The 27,248-nt window shown below is 42.8% G+C and overlaps 1 protein-coding gene across 1 annotated transcript; it reads right to left on the bottom strand.

Annotated features, from left to right (window-relative positions):
• Window positions 1-1,005: 1,005 nt before the first annotated feature.
• Window positions 1,006-23,399, bottom strand: TXNDC8 (thioredoxin domain containing 8). The gene is made up of 5 exons (XM_053656134.1): window positions 23,376-23,399; window positions 19,467-19,571; window positions 13,654-13,713; window positions 11,804-11,869; window positions 1,006-1,068 (listed from the first exon to the last, which is right to left on the bottom strand). The coding sequence occupies exons 1-5, from the start codon at window positions 23,397-23,399 to the stop codon at window positions 1,006-1,008; spliced, it is 318 nt and encodes a 105-aa protein (XP_053512109.1).
• Window positions 23,400-27,248: the final 3,849 nt, after the last annotated feature.

Raw genomic sequence — 27,248 nt, 5'->3', positions numbered from 1 at the left:
GCGGGCAGAGTTAATATGAGAAGAAGCCCTCTTCTTTGACCTCTAAATGTCTGCGCTATCTCGGCGTAAAAAAAATGCATAGGTCATAAAATGACTTTCCAGCTTTTGTTTTTGTAGGGTTTTTAAAATGTAATTTATAAAAAACTTGAGGAAGGAGTCCTGGCTGGTGTAGCTCAGTGGATTGAGTGCGGGCCTCTGAACCACACCATCGCGGTTCAACTCCCAGTCAGGGCACATGCCTGGGTTGCAGGCCAGTTCCCAGCAGGGGACACACAAGAGACAACCATACATTGATATTTCTCTTCCTCTCTCCTTCCCTTCCCTTCCAAAGATAAATAAATAAAATCTTTGAAATACACTGGACAAGAATTTTGTACCACAAACAATGGCTTAGTTGGGAAGGGGCCTCTGTGTATTTGGAGTGCACCAGGGTGATGAGATGTTTAATTTGTTTCTAGGTCACTGTGAAGAATTCCATCTTTGGTGGTCTCTGGAAAACCTTCTCCATGACTTGATATTATTTAGCTGTTCAGAGTCTCTGTTGTGAAGGACATAAAAATATTGCCTAAGGGATGTGCTCAGCATAAGTGGAAAGGACACCCTAGCAGGGGTGTCCAACGTTTTGGCACCTCTGGGCCCCACCAGAAGAAGAAGAGTTGCCTTGGGCCACACACTAAATACACTGTGACACGCAGTCACAAAAGAAATCTCATCATGTTTTAAGTAAATTTATGATTCTGTGTTGGGCCACATTCACTGCCATCCCGGGCTGCATGAGGCCCGTGGGCTGCAGGTTGGATGCCCTGCTGACAATGGGAAGGCCACAGTCCCTGCGAGCTCAAGGCTTTTACGGAATTTGCAGTGAGATTGTGATATGAAATTCAACCTATAAAGCATTAGGAAAGAGGCTAGTACAACACTCCGATATTTGTTGGAAATAAAAACGCGGACACTCTGCTGTGGGCTTCTGGAATGCTGCGAGTGTATTTTGCCTTGGAGATCAGCTTACATTAGTTCTTGAATCTTCCCTTCTAATTTCTTAGCATCAGCTCCACAAAATTCAAAAATCTGTTCACAAATACACAAAGGTGAAATATTGATTGGTTTAAATATTGCAAAGATGCTAAAGTGTTTAAGAGTTTCGTTCCTGCTTGCAAAATTATCCTCCATTCATTTTCGACATCAACAAGATATTTTAAATATAAATATGCATTGGACACTTTAAATTCATGATGTTTTGTTTGCTACCTTTCCAAAACTGTTTATGCTAGTGTTTTTCTAGTTTTATACAATTTGCCATGATATCCCTCTACACTAATATCTAAAACATATAAAGTTGTTGAAAATGAGGAAACCCAGTCACTGAAATGTCTGAACTTTTGTCCATTGGTATTCAGGGCTTGTTAACTCATAGACATGAGTCCCTGAAGTCCAATGGCTCGTGACTGTCCACTCCCTGACTTTTGCCCAGGCGACGGCATTGCAATCAATTGCTTCTAAGTGGCACATTTTCTTTTCAGAATTTCGCATCTCGGAATCAGGATGCCTTTCACAGAGGATGGAGTATTTTATTTGGAACACTTCTCAGTAGTGTATAAAATGATGGTGCATCTCTCAGTGAGCATCTTATAGGAAAAGATGAAATAGGAAAGTTAAAGGCCTGACTCTTCACTATCATTTTAGTACCAATTGTCTGAGGCAGTTGGAAAGAAGGAACAGTGAGGGAAAGCTGAGGCTGGAACTGGCTGAAGACTTGAGTCTCTAGTGAGGCAGATTTCAGCAGCCAAAACATAGTGTTTGGACTTTGGGCCGGGGGTTGGACAAGTTTCGGAGTGACTTCCTTGCTCAGTGGGTAGCAGAGAAGGAGCGATTCCCACATCGAATGGTTCTGCTTCCCCAACATTCAGTCTGGGTGCTGCCTGTGGGCATCACGGTTCCATCTGTTCCTTTAAAGTAAACCCCTGTGTTGTGACTCTGTCTCAACCCCATTTCACTTACCGGCTTGCCCAGGAATCCACTTCTATAGCAGCAAATTGCTCTTTTGATTCTTGAGAATAGGTTTACCTAAGTGTGGGTGCAGAATTTCATGATTTATCTGGGTTGTCTGGTTTATAGTCATCTCCTCTATAAAAAGTTCTCTTGGCCTTGGCCTTGGCCACCTGGGGAAGAGGGTGTCAGCAAGGGTCTATGAGAATCTCTCTTGCTTAAGAGTCAGATGGCAGCTAGATGGTGGCTCTAGGCATGAAGAGAGTTTCATAATCCTCTGAGGCCAGAGCAGGTACCAAGATAAGGAAGGAGTCCTGGCAAGGACATAGGCAGGGCTTGGCCACCTGAATGACTGAACTTGTCAGGGAGCAGGAAAAAGATACTGAGCTTAGCTAAGTGACCAAAGTGCTAAGTCCATTCCCAGGAAGCCAGGGATGATGATGAGACAGCATGTTCCATAGGCCAGGAGTTGAGAGAGAGGAGAATGCTTTTTAAATTTCTTTTCACTTGGAGGCAGCAGGACTCCCTAGACAGCTCAGTTTGGTCTTAAAGGAGCTTCACCCTCTGTCTCTCACCAATGCTGGGCTAGAATGCAGGGTGGAAACCGCAGTCTTATCCGGTCTTTCCCCACGGGAGCTGAAAGGCAGGTGTCCCTGTGTCTGCAGTCCTTCTTGCTGGTTTCCGTCTTAGATTCCTGTCCTCTACTCCTCTGCTTCTAGGATGGCTCAACTGAAGTGGAGGAACGTGTGAAGCTGAGCAGAAGAGAGACACTGGCAAGGAAGGGATGGGAAGTTCCCAAGCCCTGTCTGCTCCCGATGACCAGTGTCATGTAATTCTAGAATCCACGGGACCCTGCCGTGGTCTGTAAGAAGGTATTTTGCATATCCTTGTGGGAATAACTTCAGTGGGTCTGTTTATGCCTGTTTATTTTAGTACTTCCCTACCACCAAAGGGCATTATGGAGCCAAAGAGAGTTTGGCTTTCTAAAGAAGGGCTTCTCATGGAGGAGATTGTTCCTCACGCAGGGATGGCACAAGGTTTGAGGAGAGGTGGTGATGGGAAATAGGAGGGCAAAACCCCGAAGCAGATTTCCAGGGGGCGGTGATTTTCATGACCATTGAGTTATGACAGCCTATGATACGACACCAGGACAGCCACCAAGGGCAGCCAGAAGCCACAAGTGCAGTAAGAGCCTCGGCTACTATGGAGTTGGACTCCTCTTCCCTTTAGGTACATTGAACCTTGTATAGGCACCATCACTCGCTCTGTTACCCAAGCCAGAAACCAAGGCCACGTAAAAAAATTCACATACACTCAGACAATTGTGCAAACGGCATGCACAAATCATAAGCATACGGTTTGGAGAATTATTACCAAAGAGAGCACATCCACACAACCATGTCCGGATCAAGAGACCGAGCTTTACCGGTACCCAGACCCCTTCCTCCCAACCATCACCCTGTGCCCAAAGGCAACCACTAATCTGGGTTTATCATCATCAATTATTCCAGTTTGTGTTTAAACCTTCATAAGTGGAATTCTACAGTAGGTATTCTTCTGTATCTGATTTCTTTCATTCAGCATAGTGATATTTATCTGTATAAGTGGCAGCACATTCATTTTTCATGTTTTAAAAATAATTATTTTGCTGCATGACTCTAACACAATTTATCCAGTCAAGCTCAGAACAATAGTGCTGCGGGGGGACCTTCGTTCCCACAGCTCTGTGGGGACATCTTTGAGGACATACGAACACTCCTTTCTGTTGGGCCCTGTTGTGTCCCTGAAGGTGGGATTACTGAGGTCAGCTTTACTAGGAGATACCCAACAGGTTGCCAAAGTGATGGTATGAGTTTACACCCTGCCGGCAGAGCACACATATTCTGGCTGCTCCACATGCTTGACAGCACTTGGTTCTGCCAGTCTTTTTCACATCGGCCATTCTGGGGGCTTTAGGTGGGACTAAATTAGTCACTAAACTCATCAACTTTCACCTGGACTTAAGCAACAGCTTCTAATTTGTTTGTCTCATTTTGTGCCCCTTAGGTTCCTTCTGACCCTTGAATCTACCCCCTCATCCTCAAACCAACCAACCAATCAACCAACCAACCAAACAAACAGACAAATAAAAACCATAATTCCAGGCATGCTATCCTGCTTTGTAAAATTCTTCAACGTTTCTCCATTATCATCAACTCCAAGTCTCTTACATGGAGTTCTTGATTTTTGCCTTGTATACCTCTATGCCGCTCTTGACCATAAACTGTAGCAACGCTTTCCAGATAAATTCATTTAACAAATGAATTTGGGACTTAATCAGTCCCTACTATAAGCCAGGAAACCAGACAAAACCAGAACCTCATGAAGTTCATATTCTAGTAATAACTTAGTCATTTCATACTATTATAATATTATGATCAAACAATTCCTGACACACAGCTGTGCTATTTTATTATATCTCTTTGTTTCTTCCCATTTTTCCCACTTGCTAATCCTAACCATCCTTATGATTGAACTCACAAAGCCTGCCCTGAAGTCTTCTCTATGGTCTCAGTAACCTGTGCATTCCACTATAAAGAGACTATTTTGTTATCTTCCTTCCCTGTTATGAGTCCAAGGGTGGGAACTGCACCTTGTTCCTTCCTCTATATTTTTAGTTTCCAGCTCAGAGCCTTGCACCTAGGTGCTCTGTGACCGGCTTTAGGCCTGATGTGAGTCAAGTGAAGCTGACATCTTGTCACTGAAGTGCGGGTCTGAGACTCTGGGTGGTGCTTGGTCTCAGGCACTAGAAGGCGCATGGTCCTCACACTGGGACCTATGTTGGGCTCTCTCCGTCCAGTGCACCAAAGGCAAATGTTGCGTCTGTGTCTCCTGTCTAGCACAGGCATTGCATACAGGAGCTTGATAAATGCAGTTCATGAAGGAAGAGCAGCTTACTGATAAGAGCTTATTTCATAAGTGTTTTTTTTTTCTAAAAAAAGAAAATGGATGCAAGGCAACTAACCCATTCATTCTGCCTAAATGTTTTCTCATTTTCACCTGAGTGTTTGGCCGTGTTTCTCAAAGGCATCCTCTACTCCGAAGCATTGCAGAGCAATACTGACCTCTCTCTTCTCAATGCCTTCACTTCCCACAGACCCCTGGCCCTCTGCTAAGGATTGCGAGTGACATGTATAAGCTCCAGGTCATGGAGACAAGGGGACACAGGGTGGCTGCCTTCGCATAACAGAAACAGCCATGTCCTACCGTCAGTTTTTTTTTAAAAGGTCTTTTACTTGGACATTTTCAAATCTACGTAAAAACAGGCTAATGAAGTGAACGTTCCTACTTACCTATCCAGCTATAACCAGAGGCAGTATTCTTGTAAATCCTCTATGAAAGTCTATTCCTGTTACTGGGAAAGTGCAAAGAGGCTGGAAACAGTGGTCCCTTCCTAACGAAGGGACTTCTGGGAGTATGAGTTCAGGTGTCTGCCTAATGCCGCAGTCAGAGAATAATTAGGAAAGGCCTTGGCCAGTTGATATGCAATCTGGTTGAGTGAATACTAATGGTATATTTGAACCAGCTGCATGAAAGCTCAAAAAAAATTTCAGACACCTGTACTGGGTTAAAAACAGTTACAACAACAAAATCCTAAAAGCAACAGCAATAGGAACAGTTCAAAAAAAAAGAAAAAGAAATCTCAACCCACCAACCAAGACAAGACATTTCGGGGGGGATGTTTGTGTGTACAGCAGAAATGTTTGCGTGCACAGTAGAAATGTTTGCGTGCATAGTACAATCTTGTCATTTGTAATAGTATGATGCTCTTTTTCTTTAGGAAGGGTTTATTTACTAAGGCAGTAAGGCTCATGAATAAGATGGAAAGGATGTGTCTAATAAGGAAACTTTTCAAAGTACCTTAACCTTCTCTTGGGAGGTGGACAGTATTAAGTGCTGTTTGTTTCTATCTTGGCCATTTCTCTGACCACTCGCCTGGACCCATTCCTCCCCAGAACCGTCTGCATGGAGGTGCAGGTGTTTGTACATTTCCCCTTTGGCTTTCACAACACCCAGGCGAGGCCTTGCACATGACAGCAGCTCAGTTAAGGTTCTTTGGAGTTGAGCAAAAAGCAAACCAAGAAGTCAGGCAGGGCCTCTTTGAAACAGTCTGTTTCAAACAGCTTGAAATTATATGGGTGTGAATTCAAGAAGAAAGCATGTAAATTCAGCAATCTATTATCTCATTTTCTTCCTAATCTACACCGGCCTTTTCCTCATCCCATTACAAGAGTGAGATTTCAATAAATGACTAACTTACTTTCACATTGAAACTGTGCCTACATATGTTTATGAAAACTTTCATGGCATAAATAATGACTAAAGTGCTTTTCGCCTTCTGTGTGTTAGAGATTGACACACTGTTGTGCAAAGGGGCTGATAATGCCTATTTTAGGCTTTGCAGGCCACGTGGTCTCTGTTGAAACTACTCAGATCAGCTATTATAGTGCGAACGTGGCCACAGACTATGTTTAAACAAATGGGTATGTTTGTGTTCCAGTGACACCTTTTTTTTTTTTTTTTACAAAAACTGGTGGAGGGTTAGATTTGGCTTCTGGGCCGTAGTTTGCCAACCCTTATTATCTGCCATCAGCTGAGGTTGCTGAGGACGCACATGAAGCTGCCTAAGAGCCAGTCAGTGACTCAGTACGGCTTTTGGTTGAAGGGGAGAGGGGGCGTGGCTGAGTGTGGGAATTCATCTCGAGCCACACTGGAATAGGAAAAGTAATTTTGGACTCTGGCCAGAGGAGGTGTCATTCTGTTCCTCACTAGGAGTATGGGATGGGATGTGGGAATGACTTTGGAGCCATTTCCTTTAGGGGCATATACACCTCATGTTTCCCCAGGAAAATCTGCTCAACTCTGAAGTGCTGGGAAAGTATGCTTGTTTTTTCCCTCTGTGACTTTATTCCGAGTTGTATATCCCTTCCCTGACTTCCGTCCAAGTTCAGAGGTGAGCTTATCAGTTAAAGCTACATGAAGGAAAGAGCTCATGTCTATCTTCTCCCTTTTGGGGGATATTCTGCTGAAGAGACAGGTCTGCTCTCCTCCTTGTGTTCTTCTGGAACACACACCCAGTGTGGGCCTAAGTTCTATTTTCTACAGGTAGGTCTCGAAGGCCCTCACCCTCTGCCCTCACTTTTGGAGATCAATAGTTGTGAAAAGCAGCAATATCACCTTCGTCTGGTGGATAAATTTCCCTTCTGCTGTCCCAAACCTCCCATAGATGAATCACCTGAAAGTCAGTTTTCAAGGGATAGTAGGAAGTCTGTTGATGTGGGTACAAGCCATGCCCTGTAATTAGCACTCCTTGGCACTTGTGTTGCTTAAAATACAGGTGATATTTGATTTTCTACTTCATGCCATATAAGAAAAGAGTTAACACAGCAGATCTGGTAGCTTGCTCCTTCCGTGTCTCCAAGAGAACCACGATGGGACTTTCACCAGTTACTCAGAAAATGCGGCCCTCTGAGTTTCCTTTGTGTTAGAGATTGATGTTTCTTATATGAGGTCTGTCCAGAAAAAGTCCAACCATTGTTCATATAATAAGAATGGTTTGTGCATTGATGTAACCTGGCAGCCAAGGAGGGTGGACTGGAATGTGTATGTGTGAACAACGATGACTCCACCGTAGTAGTCAGTGGGGGCAGTAGACGTCACTGAGTGAGCATGTGTACTGTGTGGATGTCCCATTCAAAATGACTGAGTGAGTAGGGCAATGAATCTGCATCAGATTTTGTGTGAAGTGTGAACATTCCTCTGTAGAAACTATTCAGATAATTCCAAAGGCCGCAGATACGGGCAGCTGGTGACTGGCAGCTTCATCCCCACACCACACCTGCTCATGCGTCGCATCTCATACAGAGTTTTACGGAAAAAGATCAAGTCACCCAGGTGACTCAGCCCTCCCTAGAGCCCAGATTTGGCACCCTGTGACTTCTGGCTTTTCCCCAAACTAAAATCAGCTTTGAAAAGGAAGAGATTTCACACTGTCGATGAGATTCAGGAAAATACAGTGGGGCAGCTGATAGTGACTGGGAAAACTATGTGAGGTCCCAAGGTTCCTACTTCGATGGAAACTGAGGCATAATTGTCCTACATACAATGTTTCTCATATCTTCTTCAATAAAATATCTCTATTTCTATATTACATAGCTGGATACCTTCCAGACAGACCTTGTATCAGTTTGGAGTGAAGGACTGCTACTCAGTAGCTTGTCCAGTTGCTTTGTGTAAACATCAGTATCAGTCATGTGGACCTGGCTTTGTTTTGACAGTCCTGAGTTTCCACCATCATGGCTAGCCATGTAGCAATGGTTGCCTAGCATGATATGTCTGTGTGACCAGTCCCCACATAAAGATCCCGAGACTCAAAAGGAGGTCCCTAAGGTAGAGACATTCTACACATGCCCCTAAAATTCACTGCTAGAGAGAATATTCTTGTGAGAGGAAGGAACATCGGGAGTCTGTGCTGAACCTCTCCGGACCCCCATCAATGCATATCTGTTTCCTGCTGTTTTACCCTCTATTCTTTGCTGTGATAAATCTTAGCTATGAGGACAGCCTGCCATTGACTTCTAAGTCTTTCTGGAGAATCACCCATTTTTCAGCAATTTAAAATTCAGAGAGCAATGGGGCTTGGACTAGAATGTAAATTTAAGGGGTGCCAGAAACTCAGGATTCAAGATACATAATATTTTAACATATTTTTTAAAATATTAAAAATTAATGCAAAACCCCATAATAAACAACACATGAAACATTCACATAAAGACAGAGTTCCTTCCACCTCATACTTGCAATATCCTGTCTAACTTGCCTCACCCTAATCCCTGCCCTGGAGAAAAGAGGCGCACAAGTAATTACTGCCCTTCGGTTGCTAAAGCCCAGAGCAGTACCTTTGGCAATGGTGGTAAAGGTTGCTACACGGTGATAAGTGGTTGCTGCACTTTGCCTCCATCTCACTCAGTTCTTGCGTCCTCTAGTCAATTAATCTTTCCCCATGCATCAGCTGCTGATGGGCTGATACGAAACCCCTTTCAGGGATGTTCACCCTTTGGTACCCTGAAGACCATGTGAGTTCTTATTTTCCCTTCTCATACAGAGAACCCTTCTGTGTCTAAAACAGTCCTTACCAGGTTGGATGCCATTGGGTAGGTAATTCCTCCATGCTAGGATGGCTCACTTTAGATGGATATTGTAGTTATTCAAAGAGCATTAGGGATTTCTCATAACTATTATTTCTAAAGTTCTATTTATGTCTACATTTTCAGGAAAATGACACAGGTAGCTCCTGGGGCTCTACTGGCAGCTACACTTCTCAGTATGTGCCAAGTTCAGTGCTAGAGCACCTTATATACATTTTCACGACAATCATTCAAATACATGTGATGTAGTCCCTATTTCACAGAGCAGGCAACTGAGCCTCAAGGTGGACACATTTCCAAGGTCACTCACTAGTAGGAGGCAGACCTGGGGTCCAACCTACAGCTGTCTGACTCCAAAGATGGCAGGAATTAGCTACAAACACTATTTTTAGAGGGTGGGCCAAACACTATTTTTTATGAACTTGAACAGTGAGCATTCAAAAGGGTGATTTTTCAGGGGTCACTACCATCCTCAGTTCCATTGTCTCACCTATAGTCCCTGCCTGACCCTTGAGGACACCAAGTTTGTGACCCCTGCTTCCAAAATTGCCTTCTTTTTAGTACACAGTGTTGCTGCCTACTTGGAAGTCTTTCCCCCTCTGTGCCTATGTCAAGCAGGGTGCTTGCTAGAAACGACTTCTGTGACTCCAGCAAGAACCTTGTGCTCCACAAGCACAGAGGCAAAGTCTCCTCTCATTTAATATGAGAGCTCAGTTCTTCTGAGTTATTCATTTGTGAAGAATCCATTTGTCACTTATCTACGTACCCATATCCCATCACTCTTATGAGAAGACTGAGTGCACTTTATTCTATCAAAGAATGAAAGGTGGAGCCACCTGTTGACAGTGGCCCATGTTTAAGCAGTTGGCCAAGACTTGCTATGTCTTTGTTACTCTACCTCCCCCTGTTCCGTGGACATCCACCAACTCTGATACCAAAGGTATTATCTGAGGGAATCTCTTGATTGGTTCCAGAGGCTCACTGAATACCCTGGTATTATATGTGCATGTCAGTACAGGTGCACTGTGTTCATTTTGCTGGAGAGAGCTTATCATCTTTACTGGCTTTTAAGAGAGTCTATAAACCAAGCTTATGAACTACTTAGAATACAATGTAATATTCTGGTTACAAAAGCCATCCAATGTTTGAATGCCCCACCTGGAAGATACCACAGGAATGCACTATTTTTTTAAACTACCATTAACGTTACTGGAACATAATGTGATATCGCAGATGAAAACACAGAAAAACAGCAGGAAGGAACGAACCCGCCTTATTTATTGACTGTAATTGGCTTCGGCTGCCCTGCGCCCTAAAGCTGTGAAACAATGAGAGCCGTTGTTCACAGAGCATTCCTGCCAGATGTTCAGCCAACTTCTGGGTGAAAACTTCTAGCACCAAGGAACGTCCATCGTAACCCGCGTGGCCCTGCATCGCTGACATAATGGCTTAATTTATTTTAGTTTGTTTGTATTCTCTGTATCTTGAAAATATTTGAAATGAGCTAGAATCAAGAGCAAGACAGAATAACAAACCCTTGAAAGCATAAGGCCATGTGGGGATGGTAGGAAATACCTGGACACTGGCTAAGGGAGGCGGCAGTGTTGGAGTAGTGGAGGGAATCCCAAGAGTCTTGGCAGCAATGGAAAAAGAGAAAACCAAGCATTTTCTAAGTGTCCCAGTGAATGCAAGGGAGCAAATCATATTTTCAAGAGAGGCAAATATTCTCCAAAGTCTGTGTTCCAGGAGGAATCACCGTAAGACTTTTTGCACACTGTGTTTTTTTTTTTTAAAAAGGCCTGATGGACTATGACTCTGCCAGTGAGTGGAAGCCTGGAACAGAATAGAAAGAATTCAATCAAGATGCAGTGGACGGCCCTGGCTGGTGTGGCTCAGTGGATTGAGCGGGGGGACTGTGAACCAAAGGATCACGGTTCGATTCAGTCAGGGTACATGCCTGGGTTGCAGGCCAGTTCCCAGCGGGGGACACATGAGAGGCAACCATACATTGATACTTCTCTCTCTCTCTCCTTCCCTTCCCCTCTAAAGATAAATAAATCAAATCTTTAAAAAAAGATGCAGTGGACAGAATGCATTTAGGAGGAGAAAGCATCCTTATTTCTGAGGTAGACGAGAAGAAGATAACAAAAGATGCCACAAAGAACTTGATGTGTAGGTGGGGGAGGTCGAGGGTGCATATGTTAAATAGCTTCAATCTTCAAGTAAAAACTCAAGAGAGGGAACAGGTAGTTTTATTTTCTTGGAAACATTATTTAACTCTGTTGCTCAAGTGTTGTTCAAACTTGTATACATTTGTATGAGAATTCCATCATGTCCTTTTTGGGGGTAAGATTCTTTCTGAATGGTTTACCCCAGATAGAGATAATAGTGGGGTATTTCTTATGTATTTGGACTCCTCAGGTGGTCTGAATGGGGTAATTTATTATCATTCATGCATTTTTAAACTTCTGGCCAATACGTAAAGCTCAGAAGTAAGAATTACATTGCTAAATATTAAAAATAAACACAGTTGTTTAATTCATTCAGGATATTCCAATCTATTTTTCTGTTTCAGATTCTGATGGTTCTATAATCTATCTCAACTTTGCCAGTTTATCATGGAAACATACCTTTTGGGCTCGCTTGAACATCTGAAATGTAGGTATTACTCTGATGTGACAAGTTTGGGCCAACTCCTGGGAAAGAAAAGAAATGGCACGAAGTCAAAATTTGGTACCCTCTTTTTGTACCCAAAAGGACTTTGGTGGCTTCTCAGAAGGCCCATCTAAAAGCTCAGGGACAGCTGACGTTTTTAAGATTCTCCTACCAAGAACTTTCTAACATATCCCCAAAGCTTCCAGGGGTGTTAGAGTCAAAAATCACTGTTCCCAGCATCCATGAGCTTTCTCACCCCAGAGCTCGAGAAGAGGGGTGAGGGGAGGAGGCCGAAACAGAATGTGTTGAATGACTAAATGAGCTCTGTTTAAAAGAACCGGAAAAAGATTACGGAGGGACCCAGTAGAAGCCAAGATGGAGAGAGAACATTGGGGAAAAAAAGGAAGAAAGAAGAGTAAAGGTATCTTTATAACTTGCACTTCTTGCATTTGAGATACGGAGTGACATAATAGTCTAGCATTATAAGTAAGGCTTTCATGTTTCTTTTATTAAGCCTACTCCTATTCATGGCCCATCTTTGTAAAAAATTTGAAGCAAAAAAAAAAGTCAACATTTCAGTTGTTTTAATCTATTACAATCTGCTTTTGATGGCAGTTTTTGTTTATCTTGTTTAGAATGAAAAGAAAATCACTCACAGGATCAACAGAATTGGGCTTTTCTCCATGATATACTTATCACTCATGGTACTAAATCTCTCCCCTGCCACTGCCACACTTCCCATGCACACTCACACACATGTGCACATGCACATTAAATTATAATTTCCATGATAACGGCAATGACAACAAGTAATAAGTAAATTACTGTCTGAAAAGAAAATTGTGCATTTTGTTTAACCTTAAAAGCCAAAGAGCTACAATTAAAAAGGCAAACAATACTGTGTTAGCAAAGATGTGGAGAAATCAGGTGCTCATATGTTGCTGGTCGGGATGCAAAATGGTTCAGCCACCTTGGAAAATGGTTTGTCAGTTCCTTAAAAACTTGAACATAGAGTAATCATGTGGCCCAACAATTCCACCCCCAGATATATACCCATGAGAGGAGAAAACATATTAAAGAGCAGAATGGGTGAGTCACGTGTTCTTTTGCTATTCTAAAGCTCAAATTCTGATGTTTGCATAGGTCACTATTTAGTGTTACTTTTCCTCATTACACATAAATGTTAGGAAGAATAACTCTGTAGTCACACTCTGTGTATAATAAGGCACAGCTTGAGGACTTGTGGCTGGTTAGTTTTGGTGGATGGGTAAGAAAGAAAGGCTCTGGGGATGTGAAAGAAAGATTTCCTGGAATTTCTTGTGATGTTTAAAAACACTGTACCAAAAAAAAAAAGATACAGCAAGAAGTAAGTAAGATAGATTAAAATGTCTGTAGTGCACCCAGTTGGAAATTGATTCATAATCCATTACAGGGGTGAAATTCACTTTTCATTCTGAGCCTAGCTCCAGCCAAGTGGTGTCGTCTGACTCCAGCAACTCTGCTGAGCAGGTTTCTGGGGCAGAGTCCAGGGTAAGAGGTGAAGAATGTAGAGACTGATGGGTAAAACCTGCCTTCCTACGATGGTGGAGGGGCGGCAGGAGAGTTGCGTGTTTGCTGTTTAACAAACATTTTTTTGTAAGTAATACAAAACACACTAGAGCATATGAGGGAGTTTACAACAGTGTATCTCAAAGAACTGTGCAATTCTGACTAATTGCACTAATCACTGAGACAGTGCTTTAAATTGACTAATCACTGAGACAGTGCTCTCAGTGAAGTCACATTCAGATTTTACGTGCCTGCATGGAAAGATTTAAACTCTTACCCGAGAATCGTCGATATCCACGTTAGCAAACATTACATTTTGGTATTGCAGAGACATTGCCTTCAAAAAGAAAAGCATAAAAATTCCCTTTTAGATTAGTGTTAATATTAAATTACACACTGGAAGTGTCTTTTTTGGCAAAAGGAAGAAACGAACAAATGTCCAAGACGGCTAAGCATCATTCTGGCCTAGAACCTGAAGTACCAAGGCATTTCAATGCCAAGGTCAAGCTAAAGGCAACGGCAGAACCAGAGTCTTAAGAATCTAACTGAAGATAGAATTTCGAAGCTGGGAAAGGACACAAAGCAAAGGAATAATGAAAAGTATGTGGTGGACCCACACTCACCTGGTGAGAGGGAGGGGAGATAGATAGCAGCTTTTTCTGGGAGGAGAGTCTGTTTTCAGGGTCTGAAAAACGCAGACCTCTGAGCCAAATACCGAACGCTGCCTTTGCCTCCCTCTTGCCAAGCTTTTTGCAGGTGGTGATGCGCCACGTGGTGGCAGGCTCTAACGGCTGAGGTGCCATAAATATCTGTGCCGACCATTAGCCTGATTGCTTTCTCCCGCACCGCCATCCCCTGTGCCTTACTCTGCACCACATTGCGAACCTGCATTGTCCGGATCCTTTGCCAGCTGTCTTCCAATTAGGTTCTGCCAATGGGAAGCAGTTGCAGAAAAATGGAAGGTGAGAGGCAGAAAAACAACATTCTCTCCTTGTGTTTTGTTCTGTGTCATGACCAAACATTTCACGAGATAGTCTTTCCTGTAAGTCAGCCCCTAATGCCGCCCCCATCCCCCACCGCTTCCTGCTCAGGTTGTCTGACCCAGGCCTTAGGAACCGAAAGGGTCAGGCCAGCTATATGGCCACGTGCCCCACAGGTAACGCTGACACCAAGGAAAAACAGTGAGTCCACACAGGTGACTATGCCCTTCGCTCAGCTTTTATTAAAGCAGATTCAATCCAAATCTGTAATAACCCAATAAGGCTAATAATCACTCATAAACAATGAACAATAACATCACACAAGAGAACTGAGGGATAATGAATCCCAAGAGCCCAGATCAGAGTCTAGGTCCGGGAAGCAGCAGCCAGAGTCTTGCAAGGCAGAGTTTGCAGTGGCTTCAGAGTCAGCGGGGGCAGGGTTGGTCAGAGCAGCAACGTGTCCATTCTCTCCCTCTCAGCTGTCTGTTTGAAGGCCTTTGCTTTCCTAGTGTTGTAGGATGTGACGTTCCATCATCCTTTGATGCATAAATGTCTTGTGCCGCCTCCGTAAGCACAGGCTGGTTATGTCACCCCACTGCGCATGCTCTGAGAGCGGGGTATTACCCCTTGGATAGGCACACGCTTTCTCCCACATTGTACTGCGCCTGCTCCCAGGTTGCACTATCCCTCCGAGTCTTTGCTCGACTACACATGCTGTAAACACGGCTTCTTAGATGACAGGACAGATACCATCTTAGTTTAGCCCAGCTCTCCACATTCTGGAAGCATTTTTGGCAGCGGCTGTGATGGCTGCCAAAAATGGGTGGGGTGTCAGTGATGGGTGGGGTGGGGGCATCGTGGACGCAGCAGCAGGAGCAGCCTGTAACTGTCAGCTCCTGCTTTGGTTTTGTTTTCTTTTTTTCCCAGACAGCTGTGTTCATACTTTAAGGACACTTAATAGCATATTGACGCGTTTGCTTTAACATCATATTTCAAGTACATCCAGTGACCTGTTTCAAATGCGACCTCTCTCTGATCGTGGTGTAAGGCAGGGTTCCCCAACCCCTGGGCTGTGAAGTGGTACGAGTTGTGGCCTGTTGCAAATGAGGGTCCTCACAGCAGGAGGTGAGTGGTGGGCTAGTGAATGAAACTTCCCTGGCATTACCTCCTGAGCTCCGCCCCCTGTCCCCATCCTAGTGGAAAAATTGTCTTCCACAAAACCCGTCCCTGGTGTGGAAGAGGTTGGAGACTGCTGGTATACCGTATGCTGAGCTTGGCCAAGGGCAGGCAGTAAGGGATGGAGCTGTCATTGGAGGATGCGCCCGTGGAGAAGGAAGCCTGGGCTGAGTAGCGGTGATGAGCACAGTTCTGTTGGAGGGTTCTCTCCAGTTGTTTGTCCATGGATTGTGACCGAAGTGTGAGTTCCTTCTTTAGAGGCTCATTAAGATGGTGAGGTTGGGGGACAGTTCTCAGATAATAGCCACAAAGGCCTTTGGAGTTTTAGAGTACTTTGCAGATAAGAAAGTTGTTGGTTTTGATTGGCAGCATCTCAATGCCTGGCAGGAAAATGGTGTCACCCAAGAATCTGAGGGCAAACGACTTGTTCTTTTCAAGTTTGAAGATGTATGGATGTTCCCCTATAGGAGTCATGGCAATGGGTTTGACCTGTGTGGATCCGTTCTATTTATGAAATTTTCAGAGCCTCCCAAGTGTGTCAGGGAATGCACAGGTATGTGGCAGTTTTCAGTTTTCTGTCTAGTAGTAGCCAGAAGACATGGTAGAGATATGATTCTTTGCTAGGTTGGAGTTCTCGGATGGGCATCGCCTCCCTTCACTATTTCCACTCCACCTACGTAGTACCTCTCTCCCCAGCCCCTAACAACAGCTCTTCCTTCTGCTCTGTTCTTCCTCATATTTAATGTTGATTTTAACTCTAAAATGTCTCCTGAATTTGGCCTTCCTCCCTCCTGCCCCCAGAAACCACCAAATCTCCAAAATAGAGGTTATTGTTCAGCTTGGGTTGCTTGTCTTTAGTCTTTCCAATCCATTCTTAAGCAACAGTGCTCAAAGTATTTTCTAAAACCCACATTTGATCATGGAAAAAACCCTTTTTAAAATTCTTCTGACTGTACAGCAACTTAAGTTATTATACAAGGTCCTTCTTGGTCTGGCCTCAGCTTCCTCTCTGAAGCTCCTTTGCATACACTGCCAGTTAGCCTCAAAGATACCTGCCTTCGCATGATCACACCATGCAGTTTCTCAACAAATTTATAACCTTTACCTTTCCAGAAATGATCTTTCTGGGATCTATGCCTTGTGATCCTCTCGGCCCAGGGTCAGCAAACTATGCCTTGTAAACCAAAGCCAGCTCTCCATCTGGTCTTGTAAGTAGCATTTGATAAGTAACTTATCCATTCACTTGTGTGTTGCCATTGGCTGCTTTTGTGCTACAACAGCAAAGCTGAGTAGTCATGACAGAAACCATATGGCCTGCAAAGCTGAAAATATTGATTTTCTAGTGTTTTACAGAAAACATTTGCAATCCCTGCTCTTAATCATCAAATGGGACTCTGGAATTTACTTAATATTCAGAGTTTTAAATGACTTCTTAAAAACCACATTTTCTTATAATTCACCTTGTTCTTGTTGCAATGCACCCTTTAGCAGAGATGCTATAAATTGTAAACTTACAGTTTTTGAGTGTGTAAAATATCTTGAGTTCTTCTTCCTTGAGGAAAGATTTAGCTAGCTAACTTCCATTCCACCTTCCTTCAGAGCCTAGAAAGGACAAAAGGTGAAGATTCCTTGGACTCCCTTGCAGCTAGAGTTCTGGCTGAACATTGTCTTTACTGGTGAGATTCATGCAGGTAAGAATTGGAAGGCAGCAGAAGACAGAAGGTACTTTCTGTTTGTTTTTGGATATTCCTACTAGAAAGCAGGGCTGTAGGTATCTGAAGGCAGTTGTGCTGGAGGCAGCAGCAGCTGCCAGACTCGGATCCAGTGTCACCCACTAACTCCTTGATGTCCAGAGGTAGCATTGGCAGCAGTAGCTTCCTGACTTCCTGATTGCTGCTCTGTGTTTTCTTTTTTTTTTTTCTTCTAGTGGTGGCTCCCATCTTCCTATTTTTGATTATGGCAAAGTTAGAATCCATATGGCAAAGAATCCCTGTTAGAACCCACAGGTGGGTCTGTGGTGATTGGAAAGAGCTCATGGAAGTGCCAGTCCAGAAGAATTCATCCAGTCCAGAGCCCATTCATTGTCTTTCAGTGATTTTATAAGCATTAAACTCCTTGTAGTAAAATCCTTCTCTGTCTGATTTGTTTTTTGTTTCCTGCTTTGATCTCTGATTGACAAAAGACCTAGAAGTAAAGTATTTTCTCCAACCCCCTTATGTACTATGAGTTATTAAAATATTACACACAATACATGAATACATCCTCTTGTAAAAGTTCAAACATTATAAGAAAAACAGAGCAAAACATGAACTTCTATTCACAATCTTCCCTCCATTTTTTACTCCCTTTCACAGAAAACACTTTGATATGCATCCTCTGCTCCTTTTTCTCTGCATATATGTGTATACATGTGTGTGTGTATACATATGTGTCTCTATTTTACATAAATGGAACCATATCTATAAATTTTCTCCAGTTGTGCTCTTTATACTTAATACTGTGCTATCTTCAAGAAATATGAGTCTACTTGATTCTTTTCAACATCCGAACAGTATTTCATAGTATGGATGCACCAAAATTTATTTTAAAACTATGTTTGCATTAGTCAGACTGCAAGAGAAAAAAGATGGCACATTCAAATTAGAATAATTCAGAGAGATTTATCTCCACAGAGCTACCTGTGACTTACAATAAAGATAGAGGAGAGGCTGGGGGAGCCTGGATGTAGCAGCAAAGCTCTTACTACCCTTAAAGCCCGAAGGTATGAAGGGAGAGGTAGCCAAGCCTTAGTTTTTATTGTGTTGTATGAAATGCCTCTGTTTGGCTGTTGGACTTTGATCAGCTTTGGCTTTGTAACATGTGAGTATATTCATACTCCTGAAGTTCATACTTTGGAGATTCTCATAAAGTTTTGAGTGTCAGAATAGAGGGCCCTGTCAGATATTTTAATGTTGCATCCTGATATTTCAAGAATTTCAGGCACAGAATGGATGTTCACATGTCATGTAGACAATTTCTCTATTTGAATCTAAGTTTATTTTAAATTAAATGTCAAAGGTTGTAACTGTGTATAGAATTAAGTCAGGTTGATTCAAGAGTTCAAGTCAAGAAAGTTGAAATGTTAGAAACCTGAAACCAGTTAGAAACTGAAAAATAAACCAGATTATTTCCACTTCTGTAGAGAAATAAAAACTCATTTATTTTTGAAGAACTAGATTTCACAAACTTGACTGTAAATGCAAAACTTCTGTACTTAAGGAAAAATGAGAAGAAAATGCCCTGAAGTGTTTTCTGCAGCATGTTATACTGAAAATTTAAAAAATGGTGAAAACTTTTAAAGTAAAGCAATAGAAAAATTAAATAGATAAAAACATTGTATAGGCATTGAAACTATAATCTGAAGACCTGCAAAAACTTGAACAAATGTATATGTGGAAAATATCTGAATATAAATGTGTGATTATATTCTACTAAGTAGAATATTTTACTAAACTATTTTATAAAGTAGATCAAAGATACAAAAGGAATAGGTAAGAGGGTTGAGGAATTGGGGGTAGTTTATTCTTTTAAATTACAGTTAAAACCAAGTTTCATGTTTATCTGGGATCTATTCCAATATTTAGAAGTGCTAAACTCAGGAACTTTGGTACCAAATGTCCTTATTATGAATAATCCATTCAGTTGTACAAATGTCTTCTTTCACACATCTTGATGTTCCTTGCAGAATTATCCATAGACAAATAGTCTTCATCTTCTGGTGTGTGTTCTAATGAATTTGACCTTGGTATATTATATTCAGGCTAATCAAGATGTTTCCAAAACTATGATTCCATAATGGCTCGTAAGTGCCAAACTTTTAAGGTTTTTCTGTGGAAAATATTTGGGGACTTTAAATGCCTTCTAAAACTGTAAAACAGAGAGTGGTGATACTTACATGAACAAGAGGATAAATCCTTTTGCAAGGACCACACCATTTTGCTGAAAATTCAACCACCACAAGTTTGCATCCTGCAGTTTCCAGAAATGTTTTGAATTCATCCTGAAACCAGAATATAAATGAGGAAATGTACACAATCAAGGAAATTCACAAAGTTTTGCAAAGAATAAAATGATACGTTAGTTCTTCCAAACCTCACCCAGGTCCCCCATCTCATTGTTCTCCTGGTGGCCCAAACTTTCCCAAATGTCCCTGAGGTCATCTATGTTTATTTCTTAAGTACACGTGATGATAAATAACCCCCCCAAATTAGGAGCCTATGTACCAAATGGTTGTTAGTAATGGTTCTTTACCTCTGGGGAGAAAATGAGATTGGCCAGTGAGAGATGAGGAATGGAGTGGGGAGGGTGAATGGTTGTTTAATGTGAACATCTATATTTGAGTTTTCAAACAAGGACCTCAAGATGCAGAAATAGTGAAATTTAAAAGGAGAGGAATGACTCTAACACCTTGAATCACTTGTTTTGTTTTGTTTTGGGGGAAGTGATCAGTATTAAAGCTATCACACAAACCATGTGTTTAAGGATTTGACACGCTTCCTGCTGAATGTCTTAAGTACATTTTCCACCAACTGTCCGTATCGTCTAAGTAAAATAAGGTTTCCCTTCCTGGGACCTCATACCACTGTGTCCATAATGCTGTATCGACAGTGACTGTAGGTGCATGGTTTATCTCCCTGTCAAGCCCCTACAGAACTCATCCTGACTCCCTCCTGCCACCTCCATGGTGATCATGGAACGTCTAGTTAGTGAATGAATGATGCGCTAATATATCTAGTGTTCTGGCCAAGATTGAGTTTTCCCTTTCTGACTGGAATTGTAATAGTAGCAGTTCACTTACTTTGTGCCTGGTATTCTCTCCCTTAGTCATTAAAACCACCCTGTGGAGTGGGTATTATTAACATTATCTCCATTTTGCAGATGACAAAAGAAAATTGATGAATTTTCTCATGGTCAGCCCCCCTGGCGAGTGGTGTATTGCTTGCTTACCTGGGCAGCCTGACCCCAGGGTCCATCTTCCTCAATTGCTACACAAAGATTCTCCGAAGTTCTTTGTAGCACTGGGGCTCAACCTCCCTCTCACGGGCCCTAAGTGTATCACATGCTCATCCCTGGACCAATCAGTAACACAGGGGAGTCACCCATTGGATTAAGTCAAGCAGGGCCTACTACTGGAATTAGGGAAGTGGCGAATCCCACCCAAAGGGCCACTTGCTCCGCCCTAGGTGAGCCCTGACATGTTCATTGCCGTTTGGTTTAGTTTCAAGCAGGTGAAGCTGATAGCTCAAAAAAGATATACTTTGTGCCTTTACCAATTTTCCTCTTGGATTTTCAACTGGTGATTCTTGCACTGCAAGAAATTTTAAAACATGCAATACCTACTCTTTAGTCAGGGGTACGAACTCCTTTTATTTCTCAGATTGTCAGATTAAAAAAAATGCCAACAGCCAACACAGCAATAGCTGAATGAATCAAAATCATACCTATTTTTGTCAGATAGGCAAAAAAAAAATACGTATTTTTGGTGTGCTGCAGAACTTGAGTGATTAGTTTATGTGAGCCAGAAGATGAAAATGAGTTGAAAATCACTGCTCTAGTGTATGGGGCAATGAACTTGTCAGAGAGCCACGCCATGCCTTTATTTAACACCCCCCACCTCTCAGCAGTTGCTAGAGTGTACATCAGTGTAGTTGGACTGACAGCTCAGACTTGGCTGAGTCCTCTGAAGGGAATGACCCCACAGAGTATGTACTGATCCAATATGCACCTGCCGGGGCCTGCTCCATGCCAGGTACCGGACGCACTGCTAGGACGTGGCTGTGGACAGAAAAACAGACAGAACATTCCCTGTCTTCATGGAGCTTATAATTTAGAGGGGTAATGGATGGTAAGATCAATAAGTAAAATATGTAGTGTGTTGGTGATCATTGCTGATAAGGAAATAATGGAGAAGAAATGAAGTAGAAAGAAGTGACAGAAGCGGGATTATAGTTATAGTCTGAGTGGCTGAGGCCCACCTCAGTGAGAACGGGGGTTTGAATAAAGGCGGGGGGGGGGGGAGACAGCGGGAGAGGGGCCTGAGGAGGAGATGGAGAGGGCTTCTCAGGGACGGGCTGTACCGTGAGATTCGCAGAAAATGAAAAAGAGAGGCATTAAAAGCATTGGCAAATGTGTGCTGCTTTAAAACATGTACGTATATCAGTATTTTCAACCTTTTTCATCTCCTGGCACACATAAACTAATTACTAAAATTCTGTGGCACACCAGAAAATATAGTTTTTGCTGATCTGACAAAAAATAGGTATAATTTTGATTCATTCACACTGGTGGCTATTGTTTGTAGGGGACCGGTTTGTTTTGGTCTGGCAAATGTGACTCAGCTCTGTATGGAAAACCTACAGAAGCAATGTGGTGGTCAGGAGCCAGACCTTCAAAATGAGTTCCCCATGGGAATCAGGCCTAGAAAATGCATCCAGACTGTCACGGCTTGCTCTTGCTAAAAGAGTATTCCGTCACCCTGGTCTGAAATAACAGATGTGTGTTGTCTGACTTCAAGGTAATTTCCAAAGCCTGTGTGAATTTTCCCAAGGACAGAACTAATCAGCTTATCGCCATTCCCCTCTGCACATTATTTTCATTTCCTTGATTGTACCTAATATATAGACAATAATATTCTATGTAATAGGTAATAAATCCTTCTTTGATATAAGGATCATCAATAAAAACGATAAAACAATAAAAGCCTGTCTAGGCAAGGGTCTGCTGGCCTGAGTCTGCCACAATTGTGTTGGCTGTTGTCATTTTTTAATTTGATAGTCTAGGGAAAAGAGGTCAGTGTCCCTGACTGCAGTCAGGTGTTGCATGTTTTAAAAAGTCTCGTGGCGCGCCAGGGCGCTGTGGCATACCGGTTGGAAATCGCTGGCTTCTGTCAAGGTTACGTGGCAATGCTTCCTTTCAGTCTGGTCAGTCTCATTTTTGTGACCTTCTGTACAGCTGCATTTGGGGGAAATGTCAAAAGTCAAAGTCCGAGGGAGCTGGTAACCCAGGCCCTCTGCCCTTCCCGCGTCGGTCCAGGCTACAGTGAAGCCTGGATTCTATTGCCTACTGCACCCCTGATGATCTTAGCTTCTCTTTTAGAGGCAGTTTTCTTCTTTATAAACAAAGAAGTATCCCCGGCTTGTTCTGTATTTAAGTTTGTGGTGGTGGTGACATTGGGCAATGGATATACCAAGTGGCTTTATGAAATACCACTGGCCACCATTTTTCCTCCCCCACTCCATAGGCATATCTCTTCTGTCCTCTTTCCCAGAATAGGATAACCATGCGGACTCTTTCCCTTGGTTAAGATGGGCTCTGTGGGATCAGGTACAGAATGGGATATGTCAGGAGCTGGCCTGGACTCGGCGGGAGTCAGAGCAAGAAACGAGCATCAGGGAGGAGCAAAACCCTTGTCAGTTCATTCGCCCTTGGACACTCTGCCAGGGGTGCCCAACCTTTTGGCAACTCTGGGCCACACTGGAAGAAGAGTCGTTTTGGGCCACACATTACATTCATCGCAACACATAATCACAAAAACATCTCATAATGTTTTAAGCAAATTTAGGATTTTGTATCGGGCCACATTCATAGCCACCCTGAGCCACATACGACCTGTGGGCCATGGGCTGGGCACCCCTGCTGGACAGTGCCATCTTCAAGGTACAGCACAAAGAGCAGGAGTCTTACGGTCCCCCCTTGTTACAAAGCAATGGAGTCCAGGGTGGAGGAAATACTTCTTAAAGTTGATTACATCTGTTTTCAAGTTGGTCTCTTTGGAAATATTCGATGAAGCCAAATAAATACTTGCCTCATCTTTAATAATCTGCACCATGATTGACACCTGGAAACTGCAGACAAAACTCTTTTGTTGGTTCAGTTGGCTCACTGGAGCTGTCTCTTATTCATTACAGGATCTTAGCTGGAATATAAGGGTGATTTCTCTATGACATCATTAAACATGACATCTCAGAACCTAGAACTTTGGCGGAACTAACTTTGTTTTTATGCCACAACTATTAGTTGACGGGTGGTCAACCAAGAACAGCCAACTGCGGAATCAATAATGTCTTTTTCTCTGACCTCCCATCATCCACTTCCATGGGCCCCTCTCCTTTCCCCAGCCCTGCAGCCTCCCAATGAGAAAGAAGCAAGATATTAGTAATAGATGAAAGTTGTTTTCATTTAGGACTTGGAAGGGATTGTTTTGGATCAAGGAAATTGCTAATGCCTTAATCTTATGATAGGTTTCCTGCGAATTTGGTTTTGAGTCATGGATTCCCTAAACTTTGCTATTTTGCTCTAATAAGAGGTAAAGAAACTTCACTTCTGTGCACTGGATCAGGGGCTGGAAACTTCTTCTAAAGAGGACCCAATGATAGTGGAGGTTTCATAGACCGTATTTAAGTTTCTGCAGCACAATCTTTGCTTTTACAATCTTTTAAAAACCATTCTCAGTTTACAAAAACAGCAGCAGTTTGCCGAACCATGCATACACAATGGTTTGTCATTTTTCAGAATTTAGTGTTAGAAATCCCCCAAATGGCTAGTGTTCCCCAAATCTTCTTCGGAGCAACAAAAAACAACTACACAGTGAGAAATAGTGGATTTCTGTCTTAAAGCAAAAACAGCAAAATCCTTCCTTCTGGTTTTCCCAAGCAGTCAGGGCCCCCAGGATGAATTCGCTGCTTCTCTTTGTATGCGTTAGAGAACATGCATGAAGTGTGACTGTGTCTTGTACAGCCACAGACCAGGTGGGTTTTTGTAGCGAATATCTGTCAGTTACCTCCCTGCACTCATGGGAAATGGAGGAACACTTTCCATGACAAAAATATCCTCACTTTTCTGCGGGCGAATCTACCTCCCGCTCCATTTTATAGCAACCTTGCAGCTGGAATGGGAATGCACAGCCCCAAATCCAGAGTTGGACCTGATTACCTTGACCCACCCAGCAACCCAACCCTATCTTCAGGCAGGGTTGCTGAACCCTGCAGAAAGCAGAGAAAGCAGAGAAAGCAGAAAAGCCAGGGAAAGCAATTCCTAGCACTCAGGATGGGGTTACTAAACTGTTCTCTTTCTCTTCCCCAGGGTAGAAACTAGAAGATGCTGGCTGGTAGCTATGATAAAAAAACATGCAGGAATCCAATCTTCATTTCAGGCCAGTATTTCAGAAAGCAGTGAGGAGACCTAGAGGCAATCTGGGGTTTTGGTAATACCTTGATCTACTGAATTAAGTATTGCCAGAAACTCAGTCTAAGCCTGGCACTGTCATCTCCATAGCGAGTAAATTCCTTTATAGTTTCAATTGGGTTAAGTTGGCCTTTCCGATACATACCTGGAAACCACGCAGGTATAATATTGAAGTTTCTCTACTTGGGTCTAATTACAGGAACTAAGACTTGCCATCATTACTGGTGTTTAAAAATTTCTCATACAAGGTCCACAAATAGTAGAGCTAACTCTAACTTCAGGATGAAGGGGGTTCGTTTCTGGCCTCTAATAGGTCCAGACTCAAAATATCCACTCACCCTCTGAAATACCCGCTTCCTAACTGGCATTCCAGTGACCTACATTTGCTTCCAAGACTCCCCAAGTGCCTAATGTTTATCAGGCGAAAGCGTGGAAGGAAAGTGAGGCTTGACTCACAAATGTTATTTTTCCCCTTCATGGTACGAGAGGGGCACTAAACAATTTGGACAAAACAATTGGTTTCAAATCTGAGTGTTGCTGTTGTGTGAGATCTTCAGCAAATTATTGCTTGTCTAAGCTCCTATTTCCTAATCTGGGAAATGGGGGTCATGCTCACCTTATAGGGATATGGTGAGAATTAACACACATGAAGAAGTCTAGTCAAGGGTGTACAATTTCCAGCCTGAGCCAGCAAAGGCATGCACGTATTTTGTTCTGACTTTCCAAGGTCATGTCTCAGAAAGGGCATTCTTACCTCACAGAGAATAGAAAGCAAACAGCAATTCAATGTGCCCCCAGGTTGCAAGCTCACTGTCCACAAGCCAGGCAGGGCACACTCTCTTGGGCCATACCACAGTGCTGGCCGACATTTATAAACTGGAATATTTTAGGAATGAACAAAGCCTCTTATTCATCTTGAAAACAGTTGTAAGACCTGGCAACATGGAGCCTAGAGTCCGGTGTTGCATGATACCTGTCAGTGGAGAGAGAGTGGCTCCTCTCCAGAGGCGGCATGCTCTGTCTAGCTGACCCCTGCTCCTACTGCCTCCTCATTACTTCGAGAGTTCAAGGTGGAGTGGCAAGATGCCATTTTTGTTGTGGGTGTGTAGCTATTTTCCTAATGCTAAACTAACAGGCATTTGAAGTATTTCTAATGTGGTTGTCCACCACCTGCTCTGCTCTTTTTTCTTTCCCTCTGTGGTGCTGTCCTGATTTACATAGCCCGCTTGGCTTTACTGGCGTTTGAGTTCGAGTCCCTGGATTTTGATGCTTCTACCATCATAGCCAGGGATTTAATTGGTACTATATATTGCAGATTTATCATTCCCTCCTATTTTTTCTTTTCTCTCCTTTTCATCCAGGAAGGAAAGATCATTGCTGACACATATTAGATGTCTTCCAAGCCCCCAGTTGAGAACAACGGTGAAGAAGTGTGGGCTTGGCTCTAGGCACGCCCTTCATTTATGTGAACTTACAGGGGCCCAGTCAGTTAAGGCGATTGTGTCCCCTCTACCAATGAGACGCTCGGGGTGCAACAAGTCTGGATAGTTTATCCTGGCTAGAATTCATTTAAGATTTGGGTCTGGGTTACCTGTCACAGAGCGAGGAACACAGGATCAGCTAAAACATGCAAGTCTCTTAGAAAAGCCATTACATCTTGGGTGAACTGAATTCAGAGTGATTTCTTCTTTTCTCTCCAAGAAGACACCTAGCATTTCTACCATTCTTTTCCTTAAAAATTTAACTCCTTTTGAACCTCACTGCATTTGGAAAGAACACAGTACAGAATTCACTCTCAGACAAGGACAGACAGACTCCTGCCCTGTCCCTGGGTTCCCAGAAGTGGAGCAAGGCTTTGTCACTGATAGACTTTTGCAAGGAACTCACAGCTAAGCATCTTGCTCAGCCCAAGGGCAGGGAGGGTACAAGCTGACAGCTCATGGAGGTCTGTTTATTCCTAAGTAGAATTAGCACTATTAATATCCAGAAAATAGCCACATTCACAAAAATGAACATCTTTTTTTTTATATTTTCCAGAGAGAGAGTGCTTAGTCAGTAAGCAGAACAAATGAAGTGTCCTGGAATAAAGCCCTGGTCAAGCATTTTCTAGAGAGGAACAATCTAGCCTTTCCCTCTTCACTTGACTGCCTTCTTTGTTTCTCCGACATGCACACACATGTATTTTCTTAGACTGATTTCTGATCTCACCATTGGATTTATGAAGCTCCAAAACAATCTGGGTGGAGTCTCTTTTTGAGACATCAAGGTTGAGTGTTTTATTGTTGTTGTTTTTTTTTAAATTAATTCAGGGATGGAATCCTGAGAGTGGGTTGGGAATTTTAAACATTGAAAAAAATCAACAAGAAAAAAGCAGGGTGGGAGGAAAAGAAGCAAAGAGAGAAAGGATGAAAAGAAAGCTGGTGAGATGACAAGGGAGAAAGAAAGTACAAAAGATGGGAAAGTAAAAAAAATTTACACAAGTGAGAAATAAATA

Source organism: Artibeus jamaicensis, unplaced genomic scaffold, assembly GCF_021234435.1.
Source record: "Artibeus jamaicensis isolate MK-2021 breed Jamaican fruit bat unplaced genomic scaffold, CSHL_Jam_final scaffold_1964, whole genome shotgun sequence".
Taxonomy (NCBI): Eukaryota; Metazoa; Chordata; class Mammalia; order Chiroptera; family Phyllostomidae; genus Artibeus; species Artibeus jamaicensis.
The sequence above is the reverse complement of the archived record's forward strand: the minus strand, read 5'-3'. Positions and strand labels throughout refer to the sequence as shown.

Excerpts from the sequence above, each read along its gene's own strand:
- TXNDC8 (XM_053656134.1), bottom strand. The coding sequence starts at position 23,399 with ATGGTGCAGATTATTAAAGATGAG. Across the intron at positions 13,714-19,466 it reads GGATTTATCCTCTTGTTCAT|GCAATGTCTCTGCAATACCA; the intron begins GTAAGTATCACC and ends TTCTTTTTGAAG. Across the intron at positions 11,870-13,653 it reads TGGATATCGACGATTCTCGG|GAGTTGGCCCAAACTTGTCA; the intron begins GTAAGAGTTTAA and ends TTTCTTTCCCAG.